A 20,069-nucleotide genomic window follows, 5' to 3' on the forward strand; every position below is an offset into this window, starting at 1 on the left:
AAATTGAAGAATAGACCTGCGTTCAGGTAAATGTCTCGGAGGGCGTTCTTTGTTATTTAGTTTATCAACAATGAATGCCCAAAAGGTATATTAAGTAGAACATTCAAACAATTTAAAAGTGACAAATCATTTTGTATGCAAATGGCAGTTTTGAGGCAAGGCACTTCTACGAAGGCACTATACTACATGTATACTGATATTTTTTGGTGAATTGAAGTACATAGCCTCAGATTTCAGAACATTTCCTGAGAGACTTAGAATACAAAGCAGATTAAATATAGAGATAAAAAATTATATAGACTCTCTAAAGATGTATTGCACTTAATTCAATTCTACTGTAAGTAGAGAATATAGCCCTCTTACACAAATGTAAATGCGAAAAATGCACACACACAATATACAAAATACAGTTAATTATTCGCAAACTTTTCAGTCATTTACATGCTTGCTATTATTTCTTATATTGTGCCAAGATAAACATATAAAATTCTACAGGAAATATACACAGTCTCAGACTTACAGAAAAAGGGTTCAAGGTATTTTGTAGTACATGTATAGCTAGGATTGAAGGCGCGAAGGAACATTTGTAATTACCCGGAAACATACCTACTGATTAAACAAGGAAACGCTTGCTCAAAGTAGAGATAGGACTCGCATCAAATACCGTGATATTATTCTGCCTGAAATGGTATCATTTGGAAGAAAACAATCATTGAAGGTGGTTTCAGAAATTGTGACCGGAATCCTTTTAAGAAACTCAAACAGTTGTCAATTAGTGTTCTCCGTTTTCTCAAAATGTAAACGGTGGTGCAACAAGAAGGAAACCCACTTTTGACAGCAATTTTCACCAACTTGTTCAGTACATTTCAAGAATTCAATTTAATGGTATTAAAATATTTAAACATAAGTGACGAAAAAATAGATCTGAGATATGGAAGTTTGAAAAGTTCATGTGCCAAACCTGTTTATCCACGGACGGCTTTATTTCTATAGCTTGACTGAGCTCCGGAGCTTGATTTGAAGACCAAAATACACTACACTAGACTTATACGTAGACAACAGTAATTTTTGTGACATATATTCAAATTAGCATCATTACACTTTTCTTGCGATTATTTAAAGATTTTTTTCATGGTTGAAGAGCTTTATTTCACATTATAAAAAAAAAGTTCAAATAAGTTAAGTAAGTAGGTTCAAATTCCTGTCAAAAGTGTGTTTCCTTCTTTTTATACCACCCTGTACAGTATCCACTGAGCTGAAAGTTCAACAAGTTAGTTTTTATCCATCCCTCTTAAGATTTTGAGTAATTTTGTTGCTTCAAACAAACAAAATTGCACAAAATGCAAATGATCCAATGTAAATGTACCTTTAAAAACCCACAAATTACACTACTGGAGGTAGAATGGCTCTGCTCTTTCGCCTCTTCAATGGTGGCAGTTTTCGTGGGCTCTTGACCTCTGCGACCTCATCAGTGACCTCATGACCCTGGTCAGTTGACCCCACGACCTCGCCGCTGGTTGCCGATGGCAAAGGTTCAGGGACCTTTGGGAGGAGAGGGGGAGTGGGCGGGACCTTGGAGAAAGGAGTGGGCGGGACCGTGGATGTGACCGAGGCACGCGAGGCACTGCGGACACCGCGAGGTGTGCGCACCACTTTGGCCCTCGATTGCTGCAGGAGAGTTTTGGCGTTTCTGTTGGCTCTGATGACTTTCCGCAGTGCGCCCTGAAAAACAGTCAAATTAACCTGTTAGCACCTGTGCTACATTGTACTACATTGTATTACATTGTATTACATTGTATTACATTGTGTTACATTGTACTAAATTGTATTACATTGTACTACATTGTATTACATTGTATTACCTTGTATTACATTGTATTACATTGTATTTATTCTTAATGAATCCATAAAACTATACAATGTTAGGGCAGTTTGGGGCAGTTCGGGGACTAATGGGTCATTAATTCATAACTGCCATAGTATTTTTTTTAAGCACAGATTTAATTCAGATTTAGTTCATTGCCTCGAGCTTGAGCTATATCGACTTAGACTACTACTGATAATTCTCATAGGTGATAAATGATTAATGATCAGAAAGTTTCCTGTTCTCAAGAAGACGATCAAGAATTCTACAATAAACGCACAAAAGCTAGTTTTGAACAGCTTTCTTCACAAGATGTCTTGAGGATTCTGCAATAAAGCAGTTTCTTTAGTCAAGTCCATCACAAGTTTGATCCCATGTAAATGACAAATCCTTCAATGTGTCTAGTCATTAGTAACTGGGGATTGAACATGACCAAAGGAATGTTGATGTCACAACGATTTGAATAGATTGTGACTGGACTTAAGGCTGGATGACTTATGACGGACTTCTGATGGACTTGTGCGGCCTTTTGATGGACCCGACTATGTCTAAAAGATCCAAACTTAATACAAACCAAAATCCAGTTCCTTACCCTCCATTTTACCAGAGCTTCCCTCCTTGCTTTGGCCCGACTCTTGGGCAGTACCGTCTGAATTAACAGCGCCCTGCAGACATATTCCTTGTCTCTTGTCCCACTCTCAGCATCAATGGGCCCCTCCGATCTCGTTATCGGCACCAGAGGTACGTTCAGGTCGTCCTTCTTCCAGGATTTGTACATGATACGGCGACCCTTGGGGATTGGCGGAGCCTCCCTGCATTCAGAGCGAAGTAACATCAATGAAACCAGCAGCCAATTACATTCACCTCAAACACAAAGCTGTGAGTGTCTTGTATCAACTTTGATAAGTTGTGCAATAACAGGCTCCATGATGATCACGATTTGCTAGTAATATAGTTCATTTTCAGTCACTACACCACAACTTACGCCACCTAAAATCAATGCGTAAGTTACACCGCAATTTGTTGTGCAAGTCTATTCTATTCTTCCTTACAAGTGCAGACTTCATGGCTGAAGATAATCGCACTGCCAGAAACACCGGGGCGAACCCCTTTTCTTAGCGGTAAGTGTACTGGGTTCTTTAACGTGCATTACACAACACACGGGACCTACGGCTTTATGTCCCATCCGAAGGACGAAGCAATAATGGTAAAGTGCCTTGCTTAAGGGCACAAGTGTCCACCCAGGCTCAAACCCACGCCAGGGGAGGTGGGGGGAGGTGGGGGGGAGGGGGGGTGGGGAGGTGAGGGGGGGGGGAGGTGGAGGACAGAAAAGGAGGGGGGGGGGGCACTTGGTCACACCACTGTTTGTGGAACTAATTGCACTTGTCCATATTGTGAATCTCACAACCAGGGACTTTACGCTTTCGTGCCCAACCCCAACTCACCCCTCGTCAGGGCTGATGATGATAGTCCCTCCTGCTTTACCCGTTGCTTCCTCCGTATCCTGTATCAACCCCTTCCTGAGGGCTTCCTTGTAAGGCATTCTCATCTCCGTGGAGTAAGCCTTCTGGTATTTTTGCAACTCGCCTTTGGGGATGGACCTCTCGATGTTCAGGAGAAGCATGGCCCACTGAAAAAACAAAATGGATAAGACCATCATTCAATCAATCAATGTTTCTGCTCCAGCCACAGGCTGTGTAGTTATTGGAGGGAGGCTTGCTTTTGAGCCACCAAAATTCTCAAAATTCATGTTTCCTCGCCCCCTTTATAAACTCGTCTTGGTTGAGGTCAGATGATGATGCCACAGCTTGCTCTAGAAGCGTTCCAATGCGGTTTCCAGGCTGTTTGTAGGAATCGGCATTGAATAGTAGCAGTTTTGGAGTTCATTCCAGTCACATACATTAGCAAGGCCTCCACCAATAATACTATCATAAGAAAAACTTTTATCTAAATGGAAGACCTCCAACTAGATGGATTGCAGCTCCAAAAATCAATTTTCACTGTGAGATTTGGCAAGTGATCTATGAAATTACTGAGGATTTTTAATGTTGAAAATGAAAATGTTCAGTCTTGACTCAAGCATGACATTCACTGTGTGCAAGTCAGCCAGTTTCAAAAACATCAGCGAATGTCAACAATAAAAACACAAAGTTAGTGAAACTGGTGATCGTGCACTTAACATCCATAGCTTTACAGATACTATGTGAGCCAAGTCCAACCTATAACGGCATACGAATTACTTGATAGTTGTCGCAACCCTCTGTATACAGCTGTGCCAATGAGACCGTACTTATAAGAGTCGTAAAACGACTCAACTGAAACACTATTGGAATGATTCCTTCTACCTGTCTCTTCCATTCCATCTTGGAGCGCTCCTCCACCTGTTGGTATGTCTTGGCCATCATGGCAATCAACATGTTGACCAGTAACCATGGCACCAGCAGCATGAAGATGAAGAAGATGAATTGTGACAGCCAGCCGATGCGGGAGTATCCAAAGACTTCATACTGGGACACCAAAGCAAAACAAAATGGTTCATCTACAATAAGTTTCCATTTTAACTGTTTTGAAATGGACTTTTTCATTTACTTATTAAAGGTAGAGTCCATCATTTGTAATTTGTGCATTTTGTTCGTTTGAAGCAACAAACGTGCTCAAAATCTAAAGAAGGGTGCTGAACAACTAACCTGATGAAGTTTCAGCTCAGCTTCAGCTGTATATTCCGAGAAAAACAGCATTCTAGGATCTCGATTTCAAATCAAAGTTGCTGAATCATGTTTTGAATTTGGCATGAATTCAGCGTCCGAGACACGTTCTCACTAAGCTGATTACACCTACGCGATGTCGCGCACTGATCCGACGAATTATTGCAACTGCGCGCGCGTGTGCATTGTGTCAACGCTTGCGCGCGCTTCCCCGAATAAAAAAACGAACTACTAACGGAAATTTCCAATGATGCTTCTTAAGACGCACCGTTGGAAATGCCTTCTTTCGTTGATTTCTTCAAAATGACAGCTTGCCGGAAAGAATAATTTCACAGGGAGTTTAGTCCCCTTACTATCTTTCAACCAAGTATGTTTTTCAACACTAATTACGCCAGTTACTTTTTGGATAGCTGCAACTGATGGACTATAGCTTTAAACCATATGGGGAGCTGTGGTCTAATGGTTATGGGTTACGGTGTCCAATATGGTGCTTGTGCTCTTGAGCAAGTCACTTTACCTTTATTGCTTCGTCCTTCGGATGGGATGTAAAGCCGTAGGTCCCGTGTTGTGTAACGCACGTTAAAGAACCGAGTAACAAATCACTAAGAGAAGGGGTTTGCCCCAGTGTTTCTGGCAGTGGCTGCAATATGCGCCGCAGCACCTTGTAAACCTTATAAGGTGCTACATGATATCTCATATTTCTCGTAAACTTCATTTACCCATCTTTAATAATAGACATAATTTCCAGCGCCTTGAGTACCTAATTGTTGGTAGATACCTGCGCTATATAAGACTTCGATATTATTATTAGTTATTATTATTATTATTATTGGACTACAGTGAAATCTTGATAAGTCAAACTCTGATAAGGGTCATTCCACCGGGTTGGGGAACAGTGTGTGACATATGACCATATTAACAAAAGCATAAATGCTTTGCTAGCAGTTGCTCTACATAATATTTGTTGTTGGGTGTTTCACGACTGCAGAAAGTTTGAAATGATTTCAATGTATTTTGCCAAAAATATGAGCAAAAAATGTCATTTTGGATGTAACATTGACACCGTGTCAGTGTTACGTCCAAATGTGACATTTGTACCTTTTAAAATTTTTTTTGCTAAACATCACCAAAATTCACTTTGCTTACTTCTTACAATACATGCAACACAATAAAAAAAGCTTTTGTTACGGTAGTCAGGTATCAAATGGAGCAGAAATGATAGCTTGGTAGTGTGGATGTAACATTGACACGTTGTAAAACCCAATGTCACACTTCCATTGAGTGATTTTTACACCGTTACATCCACACTAGAGGTACATGTACATGTATTGTTTCTGCTTTATTTGAACCCTGACTATACCAAAACAAAATCTTTTCTTGGTGCTTACATGTACATGTAGGTGTCCAATGTCAGTTTGGGTAATATTTTACATACGTGTAAAAAATGGCAAAAAAATAATATTTGGATGTAACATTGACACGGTGTCAATGTTACATCCGAATTAATACATTTTTGCTCATATTTTTGTCAAAGTACTTTCAAATGATTTCAAACTTTCTCAAGTATTGAAACACCTTAAGACAAATATTATGTTGAGCAATTGTTTAGAATGCATCGATACTTTTAATAATATAACCAAATATATGGATGTAACATGCACTGCTTCCCAACCCGGTGGAATGACCCAAAACTCAAAACAATTGTAAAGTCAAACAAAGAATCCATCCCCTTCAAAAGTATAACAATGATATACAACCCTGCTTATTAAACTCAAAACCTTGCTTAAGTCAAATTTTGAACCTGTTCCCTTGAGGTTTGACTTATCGTGATTTTATAAATGGTTGACAATATTAAATACGGAGGTAACCAGATTTATCTCTTACTGGGAAATCTCCAAAAGCCATGAGGAAGGCCATCATAAATGAGCCGTTCCAACTCTGAAAATCTTTGGCTGTTTCTGGATCGACGCCTTTAAACAGGTAGAAAAAAGCTGGGTCGGAAAAAAAAGACAAAAATGTTGTAAAGCCAACATCACACAAAATATCATCCTAGCGAAATGTGCAATTTATAGCCAAAGAAAAATACTTCATTCAAATGAAGGCTGTTAAGAAAAAGAATTACTAACAAAACAATGCCTGTCATGCTTGTTGAAAGACCTGAAATTGCTGAGTTCACTTAAATTAAACATTTGAACTTTGCACAATTTGATTTTAGGCATTGTTAGTGAAAAGTGTACTGATGACTGTCCATTTAGGCTTTGTGTCTCATGTATGTGTACAAGGGCTGGGCTTTGCAGCATCATGTTCTATTTTTGAATGACAGCTGCCAGACCTATAATCTACTAAGAACATCAGGATCATCTGGTCGGGGAGCCAGACTACTACGATCTATTAAGAGATGCCAGATGATTGTCATGTCACGGTACCAGACTACTCTGGTCTAATAAAAGACATCAGGTGATTGCCAGGTCAGGCAACCGGACTAACACGATCTATTAAGAGATTTCATGTGATTGTCAGGTCAGGGTAACAGACTACTATGATGGCATTTAGAGACATCACGTGATCATCAGGGTCAGGTACCAGACAACTACGATGTATTAAGAGATGTCAGGGAGAGACTGCGGGATCAGGAAACCAGACTACAACTCACCTTCCCCGAATATGATGATGAATATGACATAAATGATGGCGAAGCGACTGACGTCTCCTTTTGTCATCTTGCCTATCATGACGATGAGCGGCCCCAGCTTCTCATGGCCCCTGGGGAACAATAGAGGGCAGCAGATAACATTTACTTCATGGGAAAAATTGCACGTCTGAGTGCTGAGTGTGCATGTACTACCTGTGCACAAGTGCGGTGCCACCTCTAATTCTAAGTTTAATTTTAGAATTTCTTTAAAAATTTGTTTAGAAAAACTACAAAATTGAAACTTACCTGTAGAAGAACAATATGTAGGCGAAAGAGAACGGCATGATGATGATAAGAAGCATGTCCTCCATTTGACGAAGACCAAGGAACCGTAACGGGACGCAGATGTATAACATGATGATGGCACACATGAAGAGACCCTTGAATGGCAGGACGTACTGGCATTGGCAAATGAAGAAATGGGCATGATTTAAAATTAGTAAGAAAAGAAACCGAATAAGCCATTGATGAAAACGCAAATATTACAAAAGATATTAGGACCAGTAATTGGTTACAACATCTGAAAAGTGAAACTTGTCTGAGGCCACCATGACAAGGGATGAACAGAAAATATACTGTTTAAAAAGACAGATTAACAGCTAATGTCGCGTTTCCCGTGCTATTTTTTAGTTTTATCCTGAAAATACATTCCTTTACTAAACTGCTATTTTACTAGCTATACAAAAGTTATTCACTTTTGAATAAGACATAAACCTTAAAAAAATTGGCCAAACTTTTAGTTACTGAATTATTACTTAACAATTTCAAGTTATTGGCTGCAAGACATTAGCTGGGTAGGCTGGTTCCCGCCCCACAATCAGTATAGATAATGTATAGACCGGGAGCCAGTCTGCTTGCAAAGTTTGTGGCCAAAAGGAAAAACATATTTTTCAAAGGGTTGCAGACATCCAAAAAGGAAAAAAAAGGAAATTTTTGGATTGGAAAGAAAAACATAAGTCAATATTAAATGTATTAATAGAAAAAAAATTGACTTTGTTGAAGTACACAGGAATGCAACTTCAAATATTGTCAGCATTTACGAAGTTATGAAGCGGAAGCTATATATATAGGTGGTGTACAAAGTTTGACTTGCTAAGATAAATGCAAATATACCGACTTTAATCATGTGAATCATTTCCAGTAATGTCGCTATTATCACACTTTTGATAGTTCAGATTCTGCAGGTTTTCCCAACTCACCAGACTTTTGATATAATCCAGTAACGAGCCTCTGGATCTGATCTCAATGCCCTCCACCGCTGTCTTGGCAACACAGCCAATGATGACACACACCTCGGTGAAGTAGCGAAACTGAAACAAATGAAGAAACATTACTCTTACATTCTATTACATTCTGTTATCTTGTAAGATTGACTGAGAAGATGTAGATTATAATGTTGTTTTTATTGTTGCCCTCCACTGATGCATACAGGATATTAATTGCGAAACCTGCGATATAGCAAATATGAGCTTGCCAGCTCAGCTCAGCAAAACCGGTGGTCAAGTGGTATGACGTCTGCACAATTTTTCTCGCAAGCTTTTGGATGCAGCCAAGCGTATATGGTTATCAAGAGGCTTGTCATCAAGTTTTTGTCATCTGTTTACATCACCCCGACGACAAATTCCATCCTATGAATAGTTTCATTGCAGTACCCGCTGCTATATCTGATTCGAACTAGCCAGCTGACCCAGACAAGCTCAGTGGTCGAGGGGTAAGACGTCTGCACTTGTAAGCAGTAGGTCTTGGGTTCAAGTCCACCCAAGTGATTTTTTTCTCGCAATCTCTCAGGACAACACTGAATATACAGTGTTTATAAAGATATGTCAGTGGAGGGAAAACCCAATATTGACTGTATATCATCCCTGCGCAAATTCCATCTCATGAACAGTCTGTTTACTGTTTTTCATCTACTTACCTTTGTAATGCTGTCATCCCCTGACAGTAAATCTCCAGCTGGTCGAAAGGTGACGGACAGACTCAGGAGGGTCAGATGTAGGCATGCCCACACAAACTTGAACATGAAGCGCCCCTAAAGGAGACAAAATCACATCAAATATAATTGGAATTAGTGATTCTAAAACCTGATTGGTTTGCTATGCACCTTGACAATGCCACCTTGCCTGTGATTGGCCAATTGTTCAACATCAAATAAAATTGGAATCATTGTTTCTGAAATCTGATTGGTTGCTATGTACCTTGACGATGCCACCTTGCCTGTCCTATGATTAGCCGATTGGTCCAGCATGCGTAATGTCAAGCGGAAGGCAGCACTTTACTTGTATGTTTGTGGCTAGTTAAGTTAGATTGATTGCAATGAGGGCATTAGGACATCGGCACACTTGTTGGTCTCATACTTTTAATCTGCGGCAAGAAAGTTTGAGGCTGTGTTCTGACTATACTTACCCTTGCATATCTCTTCCATTTCTCCTGCAGTAGTTGATTGATGACTTGACCTTCCAACATTTTCAGGTGCCAAGGGTCGTCTTTCTTGATGATTGTTCGGAGAGCCGAGTGCTTGTCTGGAGGGAAAAAAAAACAGATGAGGCAAGCCTAGTAGAGCTGGTCCTAAAATGCACAAAATTCTGTTCAATCGATTCAGAATAACCATTCACTGCAAGTCTTTTCATGCATCTGGTCCGCACAATGGGCTGATTGTAGCCCATTCATTGGCGTTATTGGGTAAGCCTATGTCAAAATATGGGGCCAATCTATGACTCAAGCAAGTCTAATTCACAGCAATCAGTGAATGTGTCAGTGAGTCAGTCAGTTATAAAGATGATTATTCAAACTCTCCTGAATAATTTGTTGAAGTGTGACTCTTAATTGGTGTTACACACTTACTGAGTTCACCGTTTTCTCCTATCGTATCCAGCATGCCTAGTGGGTAGGCTACGTAAGCCAGGTTACCATAAGCCCACTGTGTCTCGCTGGCTAGGTCCAGAAGGCGGGCAAATAGCTCGCTACGGCCCAGGCGGTAGGATAGCTCTAAGGGGGTCAGACCGGCATTGTTGGGGATGTGGTAGTTGGCTGGCATCTTGCTGTGCTGGATGACGTGCTTGAACATCGTCTGCGATAATAATGACATTATGTAGTTATGGACTCGGTGTACATGCACTCCCTCAAGGGTAGAAATGAGAGAAGAAAATGAAGGACAATTGAGCATCATTGCCATTACGCAGAATGTAGGGTTTCTTGGGCTTCCAGGCGATGTCTGTATTCAAGGTACATGTGATAGGTCGAAAGTCCATCACAAGTCCTGTCACAAGTAAATTACAAATCAAGTCACAAATCCATTCAAAAAGTAAGAGGGAATGAGCAATATTGTCACAGTTTGTTTGAATAGCTTGTGACTCGACATGGGAGTGGAGGACTTGTGATGGACTTGTTATGGATGGACTTGTGATTGACTTGTGACAACTTGTGATGAGGTTGTGACAGACTTGTGATTGACTTGTGATCCATAATAACTGCCTTGACTACAACACTACTTTCGTGTTGCAGTGTGCCCATGTTTGAAGCACAGTTTATTTCATTACCAGAGAGAGTAACACATTTGATTCTCCTCCTACCTTTTGATTGTGAATAATGACCATATGCACCACGGTGTTCCCATACGAGTCCTTAGCGTTAGGATTGACCTGTCCCTGGCCGGGTCGTTTCTTCAAACTCTCGTTGATCAGATAGTCGTAAATCTCCGTACTCCCCACGCCGGCTGCAAACGCCAGGAGGTACTCTCCAAAGTACACATCCCCTTCATAGTTAGAGAGTTTGAGTTTGATCTGTTTGGGGTCTTTGAAGTCGTTGGGTCGGAAGAAGCGGCCAGTAGCCCGTCGGTCCAGCTCGGCGTTGTACTGACCGACCAGGAGCCTGACCGATTCCATGTCCTTGTTGACAATGGCCATGTGGACTGCATTTTCACCTGTTAAAGAATAAAGAAATGCTTTTTGATTTTATTGTTTGGAATTAGAGCTAGGGATGAGGCTGAGTCAGACTTGGATACTACATACAGGGGTTGTAATGCAGGTGTTTTCTGACAGGTTTCTTGGTAAAACAACACTCTGACCTTAAGGCTTCTGCCAGAAGATTTGACTCAGGCACAGTCTGATGACAACAACATGCATCATAAGGGTGACACAGATCGTGACATATCCAACCGAGGGTTGGGGGGGGGGGGTGGGGTGGGGGAGAGGGAGTGGGGTCCAAGTATCCCGTTTAGCAACATTTTGCCTTTTGGAAGATGAGAAAGTACATTCGACATTTGAAACAATTTGGAGCGACTACATTTGAAATGTTGATCGCTGCTGTCCAGTCAGTGGAAAATTTATACATCAAGTTTGCCTATCTAAAAACCAAATTATATTAGTGTAGACTTGAGTCACTTTAACTACATTTTGTTTGGCGCTACTGTGGCACACCAATCTAGCATGGGTGTATTATATCTAAGCCTTACCATAATAATCAGCCCCCTCGTAGACATCCAGTGCCAGCTTGGGATACATCTCTAGCAGGAACCGTGCAATCTCTCGATGGACCTTGGTGTTATTGAGATAACACAGGTGTAGGATGGTCTCCCCGACCTCGCCTCGTTTGCACAGGTCCCAGCAGGCTTGGTGCTCCGTGAACCGGTTGATGGCTACCTGCTGGTACTCGTGGAACTCCAGCATCAGCTCCTGGTCTGACATGGCGTCCATTATGTTTTTCTGAGGATGGATACCAGTGAAGACCGTAAGATGAGGTTAAAAATGCAAACAGAGCAAATCTAGTAAAGCTGGTCTAATATGATCATAAGATGGAATTTTTGTGTCGGGGATGATGTAAATCAAATTAGGTTTTGCCCTTCAAGCATGCAAAATTCTTTTCGACTGATTCAGAATGGCCATTCACTGGAAGTCTTTTCATACATCTGGTCTACACAAAGGGCCGGATTTAGCTCATTTATTGGATTTATGGAATAATCCTATACAATAGCACTGCCCGACTCACAAGTGACAGATAGTCAGTCAGTCAGTTAGATACAATAAGGACAGTAAATTGGCCCTCTGAGACAAAGAAAAAGAGGACAACACAGTACAGTAACAAAAAAAAGTATAATAATAATACTATTACACCTACGCGACCTTATCTGCATCAAGGAACCTTCTCGCACTCTTAGATCAAACGCTGCTACCATTCTACAACGACGTACTGTGAACACTGTAACATACGGCCAGCGATCATTCTTATATGCTGCTCCCGAACTCTGGAACCGGCTTCCAACTCATATCAGAAATGCCAAAACACTGGAACTGTTCAAGACTCTACTCAAAACCCATCTGCTTATCCTTTGACTGAGCCAATCATTCTCGTCAATTTGTGTTGGTTTTGTTTACATATGCCGTGTTTTTGCGTATAATTTGTAATTTTAAAGATTTACTCTAATTGTACTCCTGTATGTTATTATGCCTGTACAGCGCATTGGGGTCTTATTGACGGAATGCGCTTTACAAGAATGGATTATTATTATTATTATTATTATTATTATAACACGTGTAAAAAAAATTCACGTTGATAAAACAAAAATTCCTCGTGAAAATGTGTGGACACAATTTCTTTTTTACTTATTTATTATTATTACTATATTTTCTTTTTGTTAGGGAGGGAGGAGGTTTTCGGTGAGAGGACGTTTTCAAAAATACTCCTCTATGTGCCATCATGAAAATGATGATTGTCGCATTACCTTCTTTTGATCAACATTGTTTTTCCGATATTGGATGTAGTCCCATTCATTGATAGTCTTCCCTTGACCGTCGTTGTAGAGGTAGGGACCTACTTCCTTCCTGATCTGTGCTATAAACTCAGCATCGCTCTTCCTGTTTAGATAACTGAGATCAGAAAAATCAAATACTTGAAAAGTATTTAATTGGCACGATATACTTGACTCTAACCATCCCAGATTATTCAAAATCCATCCAGAGGTTTTGAAGGATTTTGCAGCTATGTCAAAGCATACGTACCTCCTGCATCATTACTAAAGAGAGAGTGTTATTAAAGGCTGCTTCATACTTCAAATTAGGTTTTGCCCTTCACCGACGTTTAAACACTGTACAGGGTGTCCCCAAAAAAATGCTCCACTCTCCTTTTTTACAAATTCAAGCAAACCTGAATGCATACATTTTCTTATTATGCATGGTGCCAACTCCATTTGCCAACTGCGCTGGGGACTCAAATCACCAATTTTAAAATGTCGATTTTTGTCAAGTGTGCTTTTCAAAAATTCTACTTGGTATCTATTATGAAACACCAGTCATCAGTCGTTGTCAAGCAAACAAGAGAAAACCAACCAACCACATGTGGCATTGTCCATTTATTGGACTTTGACTAAAAATACCTACTTGTAAATCAACCACACATAACAATTGTGAACAATCAGCCATAGGTGAACAATTGTTATGTGTGGTTGATTTACAAATAGGTATTTTTAGTCAAAGTCCAATAAATGGACAATGCCATGGTTGGTTGGTTTTCTCTTGTATGCTTGATAACGACTGATGACTGGTCTTTCATAATAGATACCAAGAAGAATTTTTGAAAAGCACACTTGACAAAAATCGACATTTTAAAATTGGTGATTTGAGTCCCCAGCGCAGTTGGCAAATGGAGGCGAGTTCATATTTAAGCATTTCTGTCCCTAGTGGATTGATACTATGATCCAATTTTTTTGGTAGATAACAACCAAGACACATAGCATTCTTACCATGCATAATAAGAAAATGTATGCATTCAGGTTTGCTTGAATTTGTAAAAAAAGGAGAGTGGAGCATTTTTGGGGGGGACACCCTGTATACTCAGTGTGTTACCTACCCGAGTGAAAGTTGGAAAAATCACTCGGATGGGACTCGAACCCACGACCTCCTGCTTTCTAGTGCAGATGTCTTACCACTCGACCACCGAGCTAACGGGATCGGTTGGCTGGTTCGATTCTGATGTACATAGCAGCGGGTACCGCATAAACTATTATAAGATGGAGTTTTGCGTCGGGTTGATTTAAATCAAATTAGGTTTTGCCCTTCACCTTCATACTTCAAGTAAATGTGAAATTGAAGCCATTTTAATGTCAGGAAACCTTTCAAGAGAGTTGAAATGTGCTTAACTTTTGCAAATTCACAGCGTGAATACTTATCGTACCATGATGTCACAAATTTGCATTTGCCCCCCCCTCAAGTTTCCCTGGCTGGTCAAACAGATAACTGATGAGCCCTCCCCCCCCCCCCCCCGACAAATCCTGGGTGTGCCAAAGCATTGAACCAATTTTAAACTGACAATATCTTTACATGGGAGAATCAACAGATCTGAGAAAAGAGGTGTAACACTTAAGTCCCGAATCAAAGTAAAATAGCTGTATGTTTACAAGTTAAAGCTGTATTCCCCGTGCCCAAGTAATAATTCAAAAAGTAAACATAGGCCGATTTTTTCGGTCGATGTCTCACTCAAAAGTAAATAACTTTTATATTGCTACAAAAATAGAAATTTAGAAAAGGGATCTATTTTCATGATGAAACTCGAAAATAGCACAGGGAAGAGCTTTAAGGCAGATTCATATTTCTCGCAAATGGCAAAGTGATGGGAATTGGACGTCAGGAAACATTGCTGCAAAACTTTTGCAAATTTGCTGAGCGAATACTTGCCGCGACATCATAAATTCGCATGCCTGTTTGCTTTCACGCCAAGTGTAAGCACACAGTCAGCCTTGGACAAATTCACTCACCATTGGACCAGCGTCCCTTGACCGCTGAAGTAAAGGAGATCATACATGGGGTTCTTGTTCTCGTTCTGTTTGCGCCATTCCGAGTCGTCTGACTCCATCAAACCCAGGCTGAAGCACTGACATTGCAGGTATCGCCTCAGGGCCGCGCCAACCGTCGCACCCATCTTGTCTAAGTGTTTGATAGTCAACTCTTCAGGAGAATAGTTTCACCATGTCTTGTCTGATCCGTCGTGGTGAATGGCGTGGTGATTTGGCGTGGTGAAGTCAAGCATTGACAAATTTCTCCTCATTCTCATTTTTTTTCAACTGTGTGAAAACAGAGACAGAGAGAGAGAGAATGAAATTGGTAACATCTCCCAAGGATGTGGTTAGTAAAAGTCCACTGCCTCTGAGAAGCATTGCTCAAAGAATGTACAAGTTTTGAAAATATTATCTAAAACAGTTAATAAGGGAATAAATGTGTGTTCGGGAGGTTTTAATCACTCTGTTTAAGACTGCTTGGAGTCTGGGTGCTAATTATCAGCACCCAGACTCCAAGCGGTCTTAAACAGAGTGATTAATACCGACCAAGCCCATATTCATTCCCATTCATAAATACCTTTTCGGTCAAAAAATCTAAACTTTTCGGTAAAAAAAACCCCGATTTGCTCAACAAGTTCACTTCATGTTTTTTCAAACACCCCCTAGCTAAATAATGGAGTGTCCAGCTGGCAAATAAGATGTAAACAACTCCTTTTATGGAGATTGGCGCGCGCGTCCCGCCTACTGTGCGATGTTGCGCAGAATGCACCTGGCGCATTGCATTGTGAATTTAGGACTTTAAAATACTGACTCACTGAAAGTATTGCGCATGCCTACGTGAGGATTGTGAGCATTCAACCAATAAAATGGTAAGAGGCACTGGATTTTTAGGAGTCCAAATTTCCTGTGACACTGGAAAAGTGTTTTAGAACAGCTAGCCATGTCTTTATCATCCGTTTCAGACCGGCCACGTGACGGGCTCTCGACCAATAGGAATGGGTAAACTGTCTTAGGTATTTATGAATAATAGTTTACAAGATCTTGAACGCCACATTGCTCATAGTATTAGCCAATCATTGCATCATTTGCATGTATGGAATATTAATTACAAGTGTTGGCTTAACCCTAAAAGGGCCGGGGGGGGGGGGGCAAATTCCGCTATAGCCTTGAATTTTTTTTTTTCGCAACCCGAGCTGTTATGACTTTTTAGCCTCGAGCCTTGTGCATCTTTTGATACCAAAAACATAAAAATTGGACCAAAATTTTCCGGCACTATGCGCCATGAAAACTGAATTTTCCCATACGTCGTGTACACAGTGCAGAATTACCATTCGTACATATGTATAATTAATTAGCCATAATACCAAAACCCTTTAATCTATAGTCATGAAATTTCTTGGGTATGTTTATGATGAGTTGCTCTATGCATGTACCGAGTTTCAAAATGTTTCGTCACTCGATGGCCGAGATCTTAGGGGAATCCCCCCCCCCCCCCCCCACGGCTGAGAGATGGTCAAAATAACCCGGCCCTTTTAGGGTTAATGAATCAGCATGCATACAAATGAGGTGTTTAATTCTTACATGGTGCATTAGAGCTACCGGTACATGTACCTGTCTATGGAGAGCTACCAGCATGACCAAAACAAAGATTAGCAAATGTGATTTCAGCAAGTTAATTGATGTTTCCTGTCACTTGTGTCAGCTTGAATAATTCATTAATTAACTAATTGCGCCTTAATTACGACATCATGCATACCACAACACAGTTGGATCACTACACTGTACTAATTGCATGTGAATCCTGAATCATCCTAAAGGAAAGACGCAAGAATCGACATACATGTATCTATTTTCTGTAAACATTCACTAAAATTCTTAATTTTAAGCATGAAAATCTGTTTCACCCATCAAAAATAAAATATGTCCATTACAAAAGCCCTCCAAGGCTAATAATTGATTCCTTTTTTAATTTTTGGTGCCCCTTAGCCTTAGGGCTCTACTTTGTATGAATTTGCTTCAAGCTGGCGTGCTTAACATCAACAAGTCATGTTAACTTTTACTCAACTTAACTGCTTTTTGTATTGGGTATGCAGCATCGAACCAGGTACATTTGTATGTAGACCACAAAAATGCCTCAACAACATTTCCCAAGTTCTTTGTAAAAATCAACCCTATTTTTCCAGCCACTATCCAGCCCTAAAACCACCGAAAGGTTAATATTATAACTAGAAATACACGTAGCACTATACCTATAATGTAGGCCTGAACAAACTAATGATTTTTGTGAATGCCCATTGAGGCATTGCGTGGTTGCTTGGCAACACACAACAGGCATTGCAAGTAATATCAAAGGTGAAGGTCATCAGGTGAATGCTATTATCATCTGAATATGTACACAGAGTGCGGTTATCGCACCTCAAACAAATGTACACAAATTATATTATTCTTGAAGGGCCACTAAAATTTCACTGCACGTGTAGTTAAAGGGTTTTAATATTACTGACTTTGAAAGTGGGCAATTTCATAATATCATTGGATTGGGAGATGTTTTATCCCAGTGTACAGTGCAAATAAACTATATGGAATAAATAAGGAGGAATTAAAACAAAACAATAGGACAAGCTTCTTGATATTGTCTCATTGCTCTATATTACTAGCAGGTGCCATTTTCAGGAAATGTAGGCCTATTAGTTCGCCATATTCGAAGAGTAAAACAAAAATCATCAAGCTTAACATAGGCATCTGTACGGCATTACTATTTACCAGAAAACACCGGGAAACAGCTGAAAACACTGGAAAAAAGCGGAAATCAACTCCAAAAACACCAGAAAACACTTAAAATTGACTGGAAATCACCAGAAACCAACCAAAAAACAGCGGAAAACAACTGTGACAGAATTTTTGTCTTTTTTGTTCTTTTAAATCAATAACTTTCTGTATTTCTATATTTTTAATCAAATCCTCCTTTTTATTGAAGTAGATTCATTCTTTTTCTTAGTGATCTGTGGCTTAGAACGATTTTTCTAATGCCATCGTTGGTGTTTTTTTTTCTCAAATTGCCATTCTTAAAAACCCACTAACGATACCATTTTCTGTTGTCACTAGATTAGTTATGACGTTTGAGACGGGTTTCAACTGGTTACCTTCCGTAATTTGTTTAGAACCTGCAATTTTCAGCCGTCTCCACCTTGGGTGTATTAAAAGCCCATACTGTCGTACAGCGCGGAGCAAATATCAGTACACGAAACAACCGTTGAAAAGCGTCACTTGTTTTTCTTCTATCGACGATGGAGACGTCACATATGCGCCCTCAATCATCCAAAAATTTGGTGGCACTGCTCGTCGGTAAGTTAATCAGAACATTTTTTATCCTGCTTCAAATCAAATAATTTGTAGAGTCTCTAATATTTGAAAATTCACCAACGAATGACCGTATGTTTTTGCCTAGTTCCGGATCGTGCGTGCACGCACATGTAGGACCTACCTACGCGTGCATCAATTAATGATATGTGACTTATTCTGTGATGAGTCAAAGGTTTTCAGTCCGTGCACGATCGTGCCGTCGCGCTGCAGACAAAAGTTTCAAAATCATTTACTATGTTTACGTCAATTCTCTTTTTAAAAATTTGCTGGAATTCTCTTGAATGAACTATTTTCGACAGAAAATGTGCTTGATTCGGGGTGGTTTGTGCTAAAAAAATTGATATTCTTGCATGATTTGTTTTTTCGCGCGAAGCAGTTTTTGATCAATTCGGAACTGATTAAACATCTTAAACTGGTTCGGAACTAGGAAAAGTGGCATTGGTACTTTTGACAGAAAGATTCCCATATCTATATCTGGCCACCACTTGTCACCCTGTTCACAAACCCTTGTATGAGACTGGTCTGCAAATAAAGTGTTTTCTCCGTAAATACTGAGGACATACTATAAATAATAATATCGTCAGACCCCCTAAAGCTACGTGGTCCTTTTTCTACGCATTTACCTTCAAATTGTGTGTGACAATGCGTGCGCGTATGCAAGCATTAATTAGGACATTATCACTTTCTGATGGGTGACCATACATGGCATGGTGACAGATCCTGAAGTAGAGAAAAATTAGTAATGGCCAGATATGGGAATCTTTGCTGAACTTTTTTTTTACCAATGACACTTGAGTGGGTAATCCTTACTTTTAGGACCCCTTTCCTATATAAGGTTAAAAGACTCACCAAAACAGCTGACTATGACACTCAAAAGTGACATTCTGATATTTATTGACACATTTGAACATTTGGCAATGACACCTCTTGAATATCAGCAGGTTTGATTTTGTAGAAAGAGGGCAGGGTTTTGATTTATGAGGGGTTAAAGACGACGATGACAAACAGAAAATAAATTTAAAAAGCAAGATGGCGAACTGCAAAAAAAGGTAGGAAAGTCACATTTTCTTTGAAAGTGCTTTCAAAATTATAACTAACATGAGTTTGTCTGAAGAAAAAAGACTTCTTTAGCCTGCAAAAGTCACTTTGGTACTGGACAGTCATCTGCAAAAGTCAGTTTTGAACAGAACTCGTACAAAATAGAGGTGTCCTAAAAGTAAGGATTACCCTTGAGTGGTTGAGCCGATATAGCTGCCTGAATGAGGATTGCTATCGGAACAAGGCCATGTGATCCGGAATGAAGGAAAACGACTGTAATAAAACATGTAAAATGCACTCGACTCTCGACTCGTCATGCCGCTCGTACACGTCTAGGGCCTAGATACATTTTCCCCGCCCCCTACATACAGTACGTAGACAAAACCTACCTGTCTTTCCTATTGATCCGTGTTCCATAAAAAAAAAAGCATAACTCTGTTCTCATCCGTCCATAATTAATGGCCAACAACGATGTGGAACAAACAGCATGAAACTTGAAAGATTCGACACTTGGTCTAGGCCTTTTTTTTTGCGTTGCTAACATCAATTTAAAGTGCGCCCTCTATCTGCCGAGCGCGAGCAAAATCTCTGACGAACTTATTTTTTTGCTTTTTTCCGCAACAGCTCCTTAGCCCCCCCCCC

General features: G+C 40.1%; 1 protein-coding gene across 1 annotated transcript; it reads right to left on the minus strand.

Moving 5' to 3' along the window:
* Positions 1-1,201: 1,201 nt before the first annotated feature.
* On the minus strand, positions 1,202-19,982 carry LOC119738274 (transient receptor potential cation channel subfamily V member 5-like). The gene is made up of 16 exons (XM_038213111.1): positions 19,817-19,982; positions 15,006-15,311; positions 12,978-13,122; positions 11,712-11,961; positions 10,831-11,180; positions 10,103-10,328; positions 9,665-9,780; positions 9,177-9,290; positions 8,461-8,571; positions 7,508-7,659; positions 7,223-7,332; positions 6,454-6,560; positions 4,210-4,371; positions 3,310-3,494; positions 2,457-2,676; positions 1,202-1,722 (listed from the first exon to the last, which is right to left on the minus strand). Exons 2-16 carry the CDS (start codon positions 15,167-15,169, stop codon positions 1,384-1,386), a joined length of 2,751 nt encoding a protein of 916 aa, XP_038069039.1. The 5' UTR covers positions 15,170-15,311; positions 19,817-19,982; the 3' UTR covers positions 1,202-1,383.
* Positions 19,983-20,069: the final 87 nt, after the last annotated feature.

The sequence above is a fragment of the Patiria miniata genome, unplaced genomic scaffold (assembly GCF_015706575.1).
Source record: "Patiria miniata isolate m_02_andy unplaced genomic scaffold, ASM1570657v1 HiC_scaffold_3, whole genome shotgun sequence".
Classification (NCBI taxonomy): Eukaryota; Metazoa; Echinodermata; class Asteroidea; order Valvatida; family Asterinidae; genus Patiria; species Patiria miniata.

Bases quoted from the DNA above. Each gene is read 5' to 3' on its own strand.
- LOC119738274 (XM_038213111.1), bottom strand. From the start codon at position 15,169: ATGGGTGCGACGGTTGGCGCGGCCCTGAGGCGATACCTGCAATGTCAG. The intron at 7,660-8,460 runs GTGAGTTGGGAA...TGCCAATGCCAG, and splicing joins TGGATTATATCAAAAGTCTG to TACGTCCTGCCATTCAAGGG. The intron at 1,723-2,456 runs GTAAGGAACTGG...ACTGTTTTTCAG, and splicing joins AAGCTCTGGTAAAATGGAGG to GGCGCACTGCGGAAAGTCAT.